A 14,881-nucleotide genomic window follows, 5' to 3' on the forward strand; every position below is an offset into this window, starting at 1 on the left:
ACAGAGCCCCTTCTCCTGACTCTACAGGTGACAAGAGCTCAGAGGCACTTTGCCAATATTCTTTTCTAGCAGACATCCTTGTATTTGTGAGCCGCTCGTCATCTGCTAGCAGTTGTATTCCAGTTAAGGCCCTCCTCGGCCTAGCTTGGTCCTGCACGCTTTGTGCCCCAGGCACAAAGCTCTACTGCTACCTAGTTTCCTAAACTCCAGGGAATCATTTCTCTCTGGGCCTTAGTTTCCTCATCTGTAAAACCATTGGGTTGGGCCTCTGAATCCTTTCAAGATTTTAAAAGACAAATCCTCTCTAACATACTGATTATAAAGGAATTCCAGTGCAATCTGAAACATCTTTTACAACAACCTTTTTTAAAAGAACTGTTATATTTTCTTTTCTTATCTTAAAGTCATTTAATTATCCTGATAGAAAGTTCTTATTTTATTTTTTGATATTTAAATCGCTTATGCTGATTAATAATAATTGGCATCTCAAAACACACCCTATTCATCAATCTTTATTTCTAGAGTGATCTTGTAATTCTCAGAGGAAAACCTAGAACTCTTTTACCTTTGGAGGAAGGTTTTGACTGTAACTGTGAAAGATTTCTCATGTAGTTGTTTATGTCTCATCCTTCAGTCAGAAATAGAATTTTTTCCAAGGTGATCATTGATTGCTGAATAATTAAAAGTTCACAGTTATCAGATTGAGAACTTTTCCAATTAAACAAAATAACTGTGGTTTTATGTAACTATTGCTTTATTGTGTGTTCTAAATAGCACAGTTGTAAAGTAAATGACAGATAGAAGTTGGACTTAAAAGGTTTTTGTAAAATAAGATAGTACCTCTTTAAAAAAATTACGTTTTATTGATTCCTTTTGTCAGGCCTGTTGATGCCTTGTGACAAAGCAAAACAATTAAGCAAAAACATATAATATGTGGAACTATGTCTTGTACTGTCTATATCATTCTGCCCCAGGATCCCCACCTTCTGGCTATAAAGGAGGGAGCCATCACATATGTTTCTTTATTTCTTCTTCAGGATATTATGATTCTTATGATTATGGTTGGCTTCCTTTTACTGATCTTTTCATTGCTGTAGTCACGTATATATCATCCTGTTGGTTCAGCTTATTTCGATCTGCATCAGTTCATACAAATATTATACCTCTCTGAACTCATTCATCTTTTCTTACTGTACAACAATTTCCCATTATATTCTTACATCATAGGTTTTTTTGTTTGTTTTTTATTTTTAACCATTCCCAAATCAATGAATACCTGTCTTTCCATTTTATTATTTTTTTTTTGCTATCAGAAATATCTGCACTTTGAATATTTTAATATACCTCATCGGATCTTTGTTTCTGTCTTTGACTTTCTTAGAATATATGCCCAGCATTGCTGGATCAAAGGGCATGGACAGTTTAATCATTTTCCTTGCATAGTTTCAAACTGGTTATCTAAGACATTTGGGCCACTTCACGACTTCACAAACAGTGTGCATCAGTGAGCCTTCATTCCATGGCCTTTCCAGCATTAACTACTCCCATATTTTGTCTTTCTTGCCACTTTACATGGTGTGAAGTAAAACCTCAGAGTTGTTTTAATTTGCATTCCTTTCACTATCAGTGATCTGGAACAGTTTCATTTGTTCACTTAGAGATTGCAGTTCTTCTTTTGATAACTGTTCATATCCTATGATTACTTAGCTATTGGGAAATGACTCTCATTACTCCAGTATTTCAGTCAGCTCTTTATATTTTGGATATCAGATTTTTATGGCCAAAAATCGATGCAAATATTTTTCTACTCTCTACTGTTTCTTTTCTAATTCTATCTTCATTGATTTCATTCCTGTGAAAGTGTCTTAATTTTACGCAGTCAAAATTGCCCATTTTATCTTTTATGTTATCCTTCATCTCTTATTTAGTTAAGAATTCTCCTCTAGCCTTTGGTGTGGAGGGTACCCAATCTTGCTCTTGTCTTCTGATTTTCCTGTGGTGTGGTTTTAAATATTCAGATAGTGCATCTACTTTGAGCTTATTGTGGCATTATGATTTAAGATGCCGTTGTTCTTACTCTGATTTCTGCCTTCCAGAGTCTTCCCAGCACTTAAGAAGAGCAGAGTTTTCCCCTATTTATATTCTTAAGATTATCAAATATTGTCCTCCTTTTTGGGCAGCTGGTGGCACAGTGGATAGCCTGTTGAGGCTGGAGTCAGGAAGACTTGAATTCAAATGTGGCCTCAGATACTAGCTGTGTGACCTTGGACTAGTCACTTTACCCTGTTTGTCTCAGTTTCCTTATCTGTAAAATGAGCTGGAGAAGGAAATAGCAAACCACTCCAGTATCTCTGCCAAGAAAACCCCAAACGGGGGTCACTAAGAGTTGTGGACATGTCTAAAATGACTGAACAACATCTCCTTTTGGGGGTGTAAGCTTTGTTTCATGTTTATCTAGTCAATGCTACTAAGTTTTATTTCTGTTTTGTAACCCATACCAACTAGTTTTTTTGGCTATTGCTTTTTCATTTACCTTGAGGCCTAAGAATCCTATTTATCTTTCATTTATACATTTTTCTTTATTCTCTTTGAGGTTCTAGATTTTTTTGTTCTTACAACCAAATTTTGTTAGTTGCTTGACTAGTTGTAGAAAGTCTCCCCTCAGTAATTTGATTATCACAGAACTAAATCTGTAAATTTAAGAAGCATTGAGATTTTTTATTTGGCACGGCCTGACAATGAGCTATGAATATCTCTTCTATAAAGAGAGTTTTGTTGTTGTATTTGTACACATCTTAATGGTGTCCTCCTGGTAGGTTATTTCCAAGATACTTTATGAATTTTGTAGTTATATTGAAGGAAATTTCTCTTGTTATTGTTGCTTTCTGGTTTGGGGTTGTACTGTCTAGAAATGGTGGATTTATTTTGTACCTCGCATTCTTGCTCTTGGCCATCTTACTTAATTTCTAAGCTGCTTCTTGGGGCTTTCCTAAGTATGCCAGCATGTCATCTGCAAATAAGGATACTTTTGTCTCTTCTTTACCTAAGCTTATGTCTTTGAATTTATTCTCTGTGTTACTGCCCTAGCTGAAGCAGCTGGGCACCCTTTAGGAAAGACAGAAGGCAGCATATGCTAGGTAAGTCAAAACACCACCACCACCTCTGCCACCTTGGCAACAGTCTCTATCCTGACACCCTGATGTAGACATCCCAGGATCCTGAGCCCCCTAAGCCAACAGACCCGCTTCCAGCCTAGTCCTCACAGCCTTGGTTGAGGGGAGAAATCATGTGTAGAATGGATACACCTTCTTTCTGAACACCAGTAACAACTACCAACCAGTCGCCACCACTAGGAGTTCTGGGAATGGCAGTACCTCCCCAGATGACCAGTCCTACTTCTAGCCTAGCCCTCACAGCCCCAGGGAAATAACTCCTTTGAAGGAAGGTCCAACTATGCCTGGCAAACGACAGCCAGTCTAACTGAAGCCTTGACCACTGTCTTCTTTCAGATATTGACAGGGATGGCTGGGGATACTGAACCAGATAGCCTGGGAGTTACAATGCTTCTAGCCCCTCAGCCACCATCCTGGGAAGCAACCCCTGTGGAGATGTAGCCTGGCCACTGCTCCCAAAGACCCAGAAAGGAAGCCCTACCAAAATCCTTGGGATTGTCAAATGGTTCAACATTAGAAACTGATGGGTTTTTATCAGTGGTGATGACATCAAGGAAGAGGCGTCACCATCTGCTTTGTCATTGTACCTTAAGGAACATGGGACCTACTTTTCCATCTGATTTATATCCAAGATCTTCCCTAGGTGGTGTCTGCTGTGTTACAGTATATCTCTGTGAGGGCCGAGACTTCTCTGTTTGTATCCCCAGTGCTCAGCACGGTGTTTTGCATATATTAAGCACTTAATAAATACTTCCTTCATTGCCATAGCTAGCATTTCTAGAACTATATCAAAAGATAGCAGAGGGAAGGTGGGTCTTTTGCTTTATTCCTGTTTGTATTGTGAAAGCTTCTTGAGTTCCTTGATTTCAAAAGATCTTGGTTTTAAATAGACGCTTTTGATCACATAAGAGAAAGGCTCTTCCATACCTTTGCTTTTTTGAGTTTGTAACATAAATGAGCACTTTTTTGTCCAAGATTTTTTCTTTTTTTTTTTTTTGTCCAAGATTTTTTCTGTACCTAATGAAATAGTTGTGTGGTTTTTGGTATTGTTGCTTGTATGATTAATTACCCTTGTGTTTTCCTATTGTTGAACCAGCCTAGCAACTTGATATGACTCTTACTTGGTTACAATGAATTATTTTCCAGATATATGGATTGAATTTGAATTTTTGCATCAATATTCATTACCGAGATTGGCCTATCATTCTCTTTCTCTGCCTTGTCCCTTTTTTATATTAGGACCATATTTATCTCATAAAAGGAATTTGGTTAGTGTTTTCTCTTTTAATTATAATTTACATAGCATAGGTATTAATTGCTCTTTAAATGCTTGATGGAACTTAAACTTATAAATCCATCTGGCCTGGGTTTCTCTTCCCAACCTCCTTTTGGCAGTTAACTTATTTATTATTAATTTATTTTTAATTTATTTATTTTTCTGATAGTAGGTTGTTTAAGCCCTCTATTTCTTGTTATGTTTGGTTATTTTATATTCTTGTAGATCCTAGTCTACTGAATAATCAGTCTTTTTGGAATATAGTTATATGTCGTAGTTCTTGATGATTTTTATTTCTTCTCTGATGTGAATTTGTTTTCCCTCTATCTTTTCCTTATATCAGATTAACATTTTACTGATTTTTGTTAATCTCTCTAAAATGTTTTAGTATCTCTGTATTTCTCTAAGTTTATAAAGATTTCTTCTTTTGTATTTGTTTGAGTTGCTAATTTATTTCCTAGTCTTTTAAGTTGCATGCTTTGTTCATTGATCATCTCTTTGTCTATTTTGTAAATATAAGTTTTCAGAAATAAACAATTTCATCTGAAGACTGCTGCACTGTCATCCCCAAAGTTTTGGTATGCTGTTTCATTGTTATTGTCTTTAACATAATTGCTTCTTGTTTCTAAGGTTTGTTTCTTGACCCAGTTCTTATTTAGTATGTCATTATTTCATATTCTTTTAGACCTGTATCTTTTGCTCACATTTCCTTTGTTTTTGCCCATTTTATTTTGTATGAAGTCTGTAAAAGGAGACATTTGTTATAGCTGCCTTTTTACATTTCTTTATGATTTTTAAAACTAGCTGCTGTGCAACTTGGTACATATACATTTACTATTGCTGTTTTCATTGTCTGCGGGTGCCCTTAAGCATAATGCAGTTTCCCTGTTTGTCTCTCTTGACTTTTTCAATTTTCATTGTTGCCTTATCTGAGATCATGATTGCAACTCTGGCTTTTTATAGTAGCCTGAAGCAGAATAGATTTTCTTCTATCCCTTCCTTCATTTTCACCCTTTATGTGTCTATATTTTTAAAATGCATTTTTTTTTGTTAAGGAGCAAATCCTTAGGTGTTGTTTTCTTATCATTTCCTCTATTTTATCTCTTTTGGGGGAAATTTAATCCATTCACATTTAGGGTTATAATTGTTAAGTTTGTTTTCTTCCTTTAGCTTTGTATATATTAAATATAAATTTACATAAGTATATATGAATTATGCATGTGTGTATATGTAAATATATATGTATATATGTAAATACATATGTGTGTGTGTGTATTTACACACACACACACACACACACACACAGACACACACAAAATATAAATTTACCTGTTAAGTCAGTACTTAATTTTGTCTCTCCCATCTCTTTTACTTATACTAACCTGAACCCATTCTCTTCCTTGAGGCTTTCCTCCCTCTCATTACTTTTCCTAACCTTAATGTCTTTGAATTTCCTTTTATTCTTTTGGTCTTTCCCTTTTGTTTAACCCTTCTCTTTCCCAACTCAGATAAGACTTCCCTACAGAGTTCACCTCATCCATTCTTCTGTTTCAAAGATTTTTAATTTGCAAGGCCTTTGCGAGAATTGCTGTTTTTCCTCCACTCTTCTTACTTCTTACCTCTTTTAGGCTTCTCTACGATCTAGTCCCACTTCAGCAAGATTCATCCATTTGTTGAATCAATATTTGAATACCTACTTATGTATAAGGTTTTGTGATAGGGAAGTTCTCTTGTTTTAGAAGGTAGACCATGGCTGGAAGTGAGTTTTTTTTTTATTTGCTATATGTTTTGTTGTACATTGTTAATGTACTTTTAGTGAATTTTTAAAAATTATATTTGTTATTCTTCAAATTGAGTGCCCACAGGTGCTAAAGTCTAGTTTGAAATTATAGTCAGTTTACAGCACATTAGGAACATTCACAGAAGTGAATCAAAGCATTGCCATATTTATATCTTATTTTCATTTTTTCCCGAACGCAGAAAAATGGAGCTATGCTGTTATGCTCTTATAAATTCTACTGGGCTTGCCTAGTTGCTATATTATGAATGAAGATTGCTGAATGCATTTGAACAGAGCAAGTTTAAGGAGTAATATAGAGGCTAGGAGGTCTCCCCACCACTCTCAGTAGGTGAATTTATTACCCTAAAAGGGAACTACATTTTTTTTCTTTTTAAGAAAAAGGAGGAATAGCAAGGTGGACAGGGGGGAAGCACTAGGTTTAAGATCCTCTTAAATCTTTTCTAGCTTACTTGAGCTGTTTTGCAGTCAATGGTGTATTTTGAAAAATTAGATTTTTTAGGGGGGCCAGGGGGTGCTGAGTGCAGGGATGTGCTACAGCTAGTTCCTGTTTGTTGGTGAGCAGCTGGTTGTCAGATTTTCAGTGTGAGCATTTATCTACACCTTGGAAAAAAGTCAGGGCTTGATTTATTGTTTTGTTGATTGTGTAGTCTAGAAAGTGATGGAAAAAATGTTAATAACACAGATTAAACTTAAAAGTATGTCCTGAGGCATATGTTTTTTTTTCCCTCAGAGAGTCAGTTGTTAAACATTTACTCTGACACCCTTGAATGAGTGTATATGTAAAGTTTCTCCCCTGGTGACTTCTAAGTTATGTTAATTAATACCCTGATCAGTTAAAACACTTAGTTATAGTGTGATATCTTTTAGTGAAATTATGGAGACAGTATGATATTTATACAAATTCAATTTTCCAATATCCTTTTAAGTACAGTTAAGTGATTTAAGTACAGTGGTTTGGAATAACATGTAGAGAGTGACAAAGATTTGGGGGATAAATTCTGTTCCATATTTCCCTAGTTTTTGTTGCACTAATACATCCAAATTCTTAACATTTGAATGGAAACAAATGTGTTTTTTTTAACATATCAGCAAGCTCTGTGGACTGACCACAGTTTAGAAAAATGGCTGCCATTCAAAATTGCTGGATTCCAATCAAAGAAACATTTATCCAGAAATTCAAACTACAAAATGAAACAGTTTGTGGATTTAAAAGACATTTTCATAAACTTCTTGAGGTCAGGGACTGTTTCATTTTTTTGTCTTTGTATTTCTAGTGCGATGCCTGGTGCATAGTGGGAGCTTTACTTAGTGCTTGTTGTGTATGTGAGCCCTGATGTATGGAACGTGTAGGAGCTTCTGGGAAATCCAGACCTCCATGCTTCCAAGTTTTTCTTTATTGCTTCTTTAAAACATCTGGCCATATTCTCCACCTCTTCTGTGTACTTAACCATTTCTGCCTGGTTTCTGCTGGAGTAGAGAGAAAAAGTATAATGGGCTCGAAACATTGAGGGGACTAGTTCCATGTTGGTTATCTGTTGTCTGCGTGTCAGTCCTCTGTCAATATTTCTCTTCTGGGGGAATCATCTCTTCCCTCACCTTTTCCTGCCGTTAGAGGGCAAGGAAAGGGATTATTGCATTTAGCCTCTGCCATAGGCTACTGCTGCTGCGGCTGCTTCTGCTGATGATGGTGGGAGGGTCTTTTGTGTCCTCTCCTAGCCTTGCTATGGTCTTCAGTCTAAGGTGGGAACATTTCTCCAGCATTTTAACTGAAGTTAAAAAATGATTTACTTAATGAGTGATTGCTTTTTTAAAACAAGAAAATAGAATTCTGTAATGGAAGGTGAATCTATATGAAAACTCCTTACTCTTGCTAAGTGTCTCTCTATGATTTGCTTGAATGTAGTAATAAGAAGATGCTATTTTATAACAGCCTATATTTCTATAACTCCTGAAGGTTAGCAAAGCACTTTACATCCATTATATCATTTGATCCTCACAACAACCCTGTTCTGCCCATTTTAGAGGTGAGGAGAGATCCTTGGAGAGGTTAATTGACTTGCCCACACTTGTACAGTTAGTAATGCCCGAGGTCCGGTTCAAATCTAGGTCTTCCTGATCTCATGTCCTGTACTGTATCGACTATGCATAGCTACATTTGATACTTTTATTTTCTTGAAAATTCAAAGAAATATCATTTTTGTTGTTGTCCCAGTTGTTTTTCAGTTGTATTCAGCTCTGTCACTTTTGTGACCCCATTTTGGGGTTTTCTTGGCAAAGGTACTAGAGTGGTTTCCCGTTTCCTTCTCCAGCTCATTTTATAGATGAGGAAACTGAGGCAGACAGGGTGAAGTGACTTGCCCAGGGTCACATAGCTTGTAATTGTTTCAGGCTGGATTTGAACTCAGGGTTTTCCTGATTCCAACCCCAGTGCCCTATTCACTGTTTCACCTAGCTGCCTATGTAGTTATTACCACTTATTGATCAGTAATGATATTAGGTCTATAAAATTTTATTTTTTATAAATTTTCTATAAATAAAATTAATAAGCCTTGGAATTAAAAATTACAAAGTATCTCCAGTTTTAGAACTGCAAATTAACCTTTAGTTGATCAAAAGGATTCCATTCTCTTGATAAAAGAGAAGAGTTATTTATACAATAACTCTGGATTCTGGAATAAAACACTATCATATTTTTTGATATTAAAAGTATATAACAGAAGGTGTTTTAAACAGTCTTCCACGTTATTAACAGTAATATGCAAAAAGCACCAAGTCTGGCTTCAGTTTTCCGTTAATAGCGATGTTTTTCTTTTGGCTTACAGGGATTCACAAACTGGAACAAACGAGATTTTAACCAGTTTATTAAAGCTAATGAGAAGTATGGGCGTGATGATATAGATAATATTGCCCGAGAGGTGGAGGGAAAATCACCTGAGGAGGTCATTGAATATTCAGGTTTGTACATTGGTTGAAACAATGTCTCAGCTTAGTTTTATTCATTTCTTTTTATTTTTAATCTCAAATAGGATTTTGGCTTGTTTAAAGATCATTTTAACTTAAAGGTGTGAAACTTACATGAAAGTAGAATATTAAACTATTTCCCTCTGGATCATGGTAATTTCCATATATGAATCTGATTTAGAATATTTCAGCTGATACTTTTATTTTTAGTGCATCTGTGATCTCATCAGTGCAGGCTTCCCTCCAGCAGTGCAGATTGCAATCCAATCTCTCCTCCAAGTCCTCCGGTGAGGCTTCCAAAGAGTCCATACACTGTCCTGAGGGTATTTTTCTAGATTCTTTTTTAACACTATCCGGAGATGGATGGACAGAACACTGGTTAGCCTGTGCCACAGGATTGGCCCACCTCCTTTTCTGGTAGACTCTTCTTTGTTGCTGATATGCTGGATGCCCACAACGAGTCTCTGCATTGCCCTTTGGGTAACCTGTAAGATAATGTCTTCAGTGAACATGGTTTTCCATAGCTTGCAGCCATGCAGTATCACTGCAATTTAATACTGATGTTAAAAGATTGGCCTTTATTTCAGGGAGAAGCTTGGGGTCATTAAAAGCACTGCACTAATTAGTTAACATAACCACCTAAAAGTGTGTTACCTGCTAAATATTGAAAGCAAGAAATGCAACACATTGTGCCCTGAATTTTTACCCTTGGAGGTTAGTTTAGTTTTAGTTAACTGTGAGGGTATAGGTCTGCACTAATGGGGGGCCCAAGGTCTCATATTTCTGGCTTGTGTCTTAATAGTCAATGAATCAGGAATGTAAAACCTGGGACCTCAGATGTTACATACAAATGCACAAAGGGTGGGTAATAAACAGGATGATTCTAATATAAATCTTACTGAGACTTTGAGTGATGGGACTTACATCTAGAATTTGGCTCCGGAAGAATATATACCTTATTTAGAAGGAATAGAATAAATGCAAGATATAGTAGAATAGCTTTGTATATTAAGAACTCATGTGAGGGAATTTGGGAATCTGAGGGGAGAAACATGATGATGATCAGTGGGCATCAAATGGAAGTAATGTTGCAACGGTTTACTACAGACTACCTGGACAGAAGAAAAAATTAGATATGGGTTTGGGAAACAGATCAAACATGACATAGAAACATGATACTGTAATAATGGGAAACTCCATCTGTCTGGGCATCTGATGGCCTTATCTGTCTGTCAAAAGTGATCAGTTTGGAATTTGCCCTACTGATAATTTCATGGAGGAAATTATAAAGGGAATTTGTATTTGGACTGAGTTTTGACTAATGAGGAGTAATAATAATGATTGCTAGCATTTATAAAACACTTTAAGGTTTGCAGAGAACTTTACAAATGTTATCTCATTTAATCCTCACAACAACCCTCGGATGAAGGTGCTATTATGATCCCCATTTTTACAGTTGAAAAAACTGAGGCAAAGAGAACTTAAATGACTTGCCCAGGCCAAATTTGAACTCATGTTTCCTTGACCCCAGTCTCAGCATTCTATTTACTGGGCTGCTTATCTGCCTCTAATAGCTTAATATTGTAAAGGGGCGGTTGGCCTAAGATGGGCAGGAGCTTTTCAGGAATGAATTTCTGAAGGTAGGAGCAGAAATGATTCTGATAAGCTACCTGGATACCTGGAGAACTCAGTGATAAACTCAGATTTTAAAAGACTTAATTTTTCTTTATCCAAAACCAAATACACATTTTATTTTTATTTCATTTTCACATTTAAATGACTTAAATAAAAGATGGAAGTCAGGACAAATGACTGAGGATGAATTCAGAAGATTAGTATCATCCTGTAGGAATAGTGTCAGGTGCACCCAAATCCAGAATCAGTTGACGATGAATGATCTTTGGCTTTGGAAGGAGTGACTGCCCAAGATCAGGAAGGAAATGGTTTGAAAGCCTCTAGCTGTCTTCTGTGAGCTTCAGGCATGCCTGAGGAGAAGGAACTGGCAGATCTGATTATTTCATTGCTGTTGATGATCTTTGAAAGTTATCAGTCAATAGGACTGAAGAAGGAAAAAGGCCCATTTTTTTAAAGAAAAAAAGGCAGTGGTATCTGCAGACTCTAAACTAGTGAATTTGACTTCTACTTCTGGCAAAATTCTAGAATACATCATTAAGGGGGATGGTTTGGGAGAAAGAGAAGAGAAACAGTGATCATAAAGAGCCAGCATGGATTCATCCCAAGTAGGTTATAGCAGACTTCCCTCATGACCTTTTTTGATAGGGTAACTAGGCTGATAGGTTAGGGCCATACTGTGGTCACAGTGTATGCTTAGATTTCTGCATCTAGATGGTATGTGGATAGAGCACTGGGACTGGAGAAGGCAAGGTTTGAGTTCAAATCTGGCCTCAGACTAGCTGTGTGACCCTGATCAAGTTACTTTAGCAATATCTGCCTTAGTTGCCTCAACTGCAAAATGTGCATAGTAATGGTATCTGCTTCCCAGGATTGTTGTGAAGGTTAAATGAGATAATATAGTGGGGTCCCTAAGGTGTCTTCCAACTCAGAGATCCTGGGATTCTGAATCACTTTCATTATTTGCAATCATAAAAGATTCCATGCTGTTTTAAGGAAGGGGAATTTGTTACAAAATTTTGGACTGTAAATCATTTTTCATTTGTTGCATCCGTTGTCTAACTGGAGTATCTCTTGAGGAATGAAAAAACACCATTGAGGCCCTGCACAGGTAAGTCTCAGATCCTTGGTAGTCCATAATCCATTGTACCACGCATTCATGTAAGTAAAACACGTATTCTTTTTACTCTATTAAGTGCTCTGTCCTTTCCAGTCTAGTCAATGCCATCAAATCCAATTTGTCCACTTGTTGTGTGCATTTGGTGTGGGTGACAGGTTGTTATTAAAAAGTAAATTCTTCTGTCTTTCAGCTGTGTTTTGGGAGCGTTGTAATGAGCTACAAGATATCGAAAGAATCATGGCTCAAATTGAACGAGGAGAAGCTAGAATTCAGCGCCGGATCAGTATCAAGAAAGCCCTGGACGCCAAAGTAGTATTTTTCCTCTAAGTTTGGAATCATTAGGCTGCTAGTAATGAGGTAGTGGTCAAACTTTTGCCCTCGTGTACCCAAATAGACACAGTTGTTGTTTATCTCGTTTTCAGATTGCAAGATACAAGGCACCATTTCATCAGCTGCGCATTCAGTATGGAACCAACAAAGGGAAGAACTACACTGAAGAGGAAGATAGATTCTTGATTTGTATGCTCCATAAAATGGGTTTTGACAAGGAGAATGTGTATGAAGAGTTACGGCAGTGTGTGCGCAATGCTCCTCAATTTCGTTTTGATTGGTTTATCAAATCGAGAACTGCCATGGTATGTATCCAGAAAAACAAACCTGTTGCATTGACTTGACTCTAGAGGTCTCTCTAGACATTGGAAGTTAGGACATAATTAGACAAAAGGTACATTTTTTCCCCATCCTGTTCCCAATATTGCCAGATGATATAAATGACTATAATTCAACAAACATTTATTAAGTATGCTGGGCGCCATGTTATGTTTTGAGATACAAAGACAAGACTGAAACGGGCTTTGCTCCCAAGGAACTTACATTTTATTTGGAGGTGAGGTGGGGAAGGGCAGCATGTAGCCAGGTAAGAAATAAAAAATATAAACCAAGTCAGTTCAGGGGATGGGGACACTACCATTGGGGGGAGTCAGGAAAGTATGCCTGTAAGAGGTAGCACTTTAGCTGAGTCTTGCAGGGAGTTCTGGATTCTAAAGGGTGGAAGTGTGAGGAAGGCATACATTTCAGACATGGCAGATGGCTGTGCAAAGTCATGGGGGCAGGAGATAAAATGCCTCCTGGGGAAATGGCAAATAGGCCAACGTGCAGGAACATAGAGCATGCGGGAGAGGCACATTACTGTGTGAAATCAGTGGGGAAAGATAGGTTGGAACTAGATTGTGAAGGCCTTTAAGTGCCAAACAGAGGAGTTATGTTTTCTCCTAGTGGCAGGATGAAGCTTCCCAGCAGGGGGAGTGATGTGGTCAAACCAGAGCTTTAGGGAGAGAATGGATTGGAGAGGGCAGAGACCCTGGAGCCAGGGAGACCAGTTGGGAGGCTCTTGCAATAGTCTGGGTGAGAAGTAAAAAGGGCCTGAACTTGGTTGGTGGTTATGTGAATGTAATATGAAGGGTGGAAACAACAAACATGAATGTGGACAGACTTCCAGAGGTGGTTGTGCTATGGTCCATGGCGGGGGGTGGTCACAAAGAGTCAGACATGACTGAACAAGAACAGAATCAAAGTCTTAGTAGCTGATGAGAGTCAAGGATGGCTCTGCGGCTGCCAGCTTGTATGACTGGGATGATAGTGGTGCCCCTTGACAGAAATGGGGTATTAAGCAAATGGGGGTGGGGAGAGAAGGAAGATACTGGGTTCCATTTGAGATGTCTGTAGAATGATATGAATGGACTATGTAGAGATAATAAATGGACCCATGGGAAATGATCGTAGTCATCATACCTGGCATTTCTGTAGCACCTTAGGGCTTTCAAAGCACTTTACATACAGAAGGACAGATATCTAGGAAGTGCTTATTATCCCCATTTTCCCAATGGGGAAAATGCATTTCGGACAGGCCTAGGGACTTCCATTGTTTCACAATCGGTAAGTATCATGGTAAGGCAAAATCTGAGCCTGGGACTTTCTCATCCCCCAAAGTTGTTCCTCTGTAGCCAGCCTGGTAACGAGTCCATCTTTTCTGTCAGCCCCTAGCTGGCCCTGGACTCCAAGCTTGGGGCGGTGGCATGTCTCCAAGCTGGCATTCCTCCAGCATGATCTCTGAGAGCTCGGGGTCACCTCCACACGTTGACACAGGAGTCAGAGGAGGACTTTCATGGAGGTAGTGCATGAATAGTGGCCACAGTTTCGATTTAACTGAGATTTCTCAGGCAAGAAAAGATTATGACTAGAAGCCAACAACCCAAACAGTGGTTCTATAGCAGTTCCTAAAATGGGCCGCATTTCCCACAAATGGCTGGCTCTCTGAAGCCCCAGTCTTGGCTCCAGCTTGGTGGCTATAGCAAACATCCCCTCTTTGTTTCCTTTGAGGGGAAGGACAAGGAGCAGAGCTGTTCTGTGGGAAATACTCGTTTTTAGTAGAAGTTTTAGTGTGTAGGAGATTGGGTCCATTTAAAAATTAAATAACTACCCACATTTGTAGAAACGCTTTTAGAGTTTACAGAGTACTTCTGTCATGACCTTATAAAACTGATGTAATAGAAGCAGTAGCAACCATCTGCAGAGGCACTGGACATGGGGCCTGGAAGATCTGGCCTCCAGTTATGCCTGCCTCTTATGTTTGCTATGAAGAGGGGAGGAAAGGGACAAAAAATCACGTAATTTCTGGGAGTCCTTTTCCTCATCTGTAGAGTAGAAACTTACCTTCACAGGTGGTTGTCAGGCTCCAGTGACAGAAGGTCGTTTTTGGTAAACCTTAAAGCACTATGGGAACGTCACTACTGTCTGCATTTGATAGATGAGACCACCCTCACTAAAGTCATCTTCAGCTGCCTTATCAGGACATAGAAGATGACTGTGCCAGCTCTAGCATTTAGTACGAAGATGGAAAGGCGTTTGATCACAGACAC

General features: G+C 38.1%; 1 protein-coding gene across 3 annotated transcripts in view; it reads left to right on the plus strand.

The window, feature by feature from the left end:
• Positions 1-12,598, plus strand: part of SMARCA1 (SWI/SNF related, matrix associated, actin dependent regulator of chromatin, subfamily a, member 1) — a gene marked incomplete at its 3' end in the record, with an annotated part of 90,198 nt that extends 77,600 nt beyond the window's left edge. For all 3 annotated transcript variants that reach the window (XM_036740185.1, XM_036740184.1, XM_036740186.1), the window contains 3 exon segments: positions 9,073-9,205; positions 12,154-12,272; positions 12,386-12,598. In XM_036740185.1, coding sequence (XP_036596080.1) covers positions 9,073-9,205; positions 12,154-12,272; positions 12,386-12,598 — 465 coding nt within the window.
• Between the last annotated feature and the right edge of the window lie 2,283 nt (positions 12,599-14,881).

The sequence above is a fragment of the Trichosurus vulpecula genome, chromosome X (assembly GCF_011100635.1).
Source record: "Trichosurus vulpecula isolate mTriVul1 chromosome X, mTriVul1.pri, whole genome shotgun sequence".
Lineage (NCBI taxonomy): Eukaryota > Metazoa > Chordata > Mammalia > Diprotodontia > Phalangeridae > Trichosurus > Trichosurus vulpecula.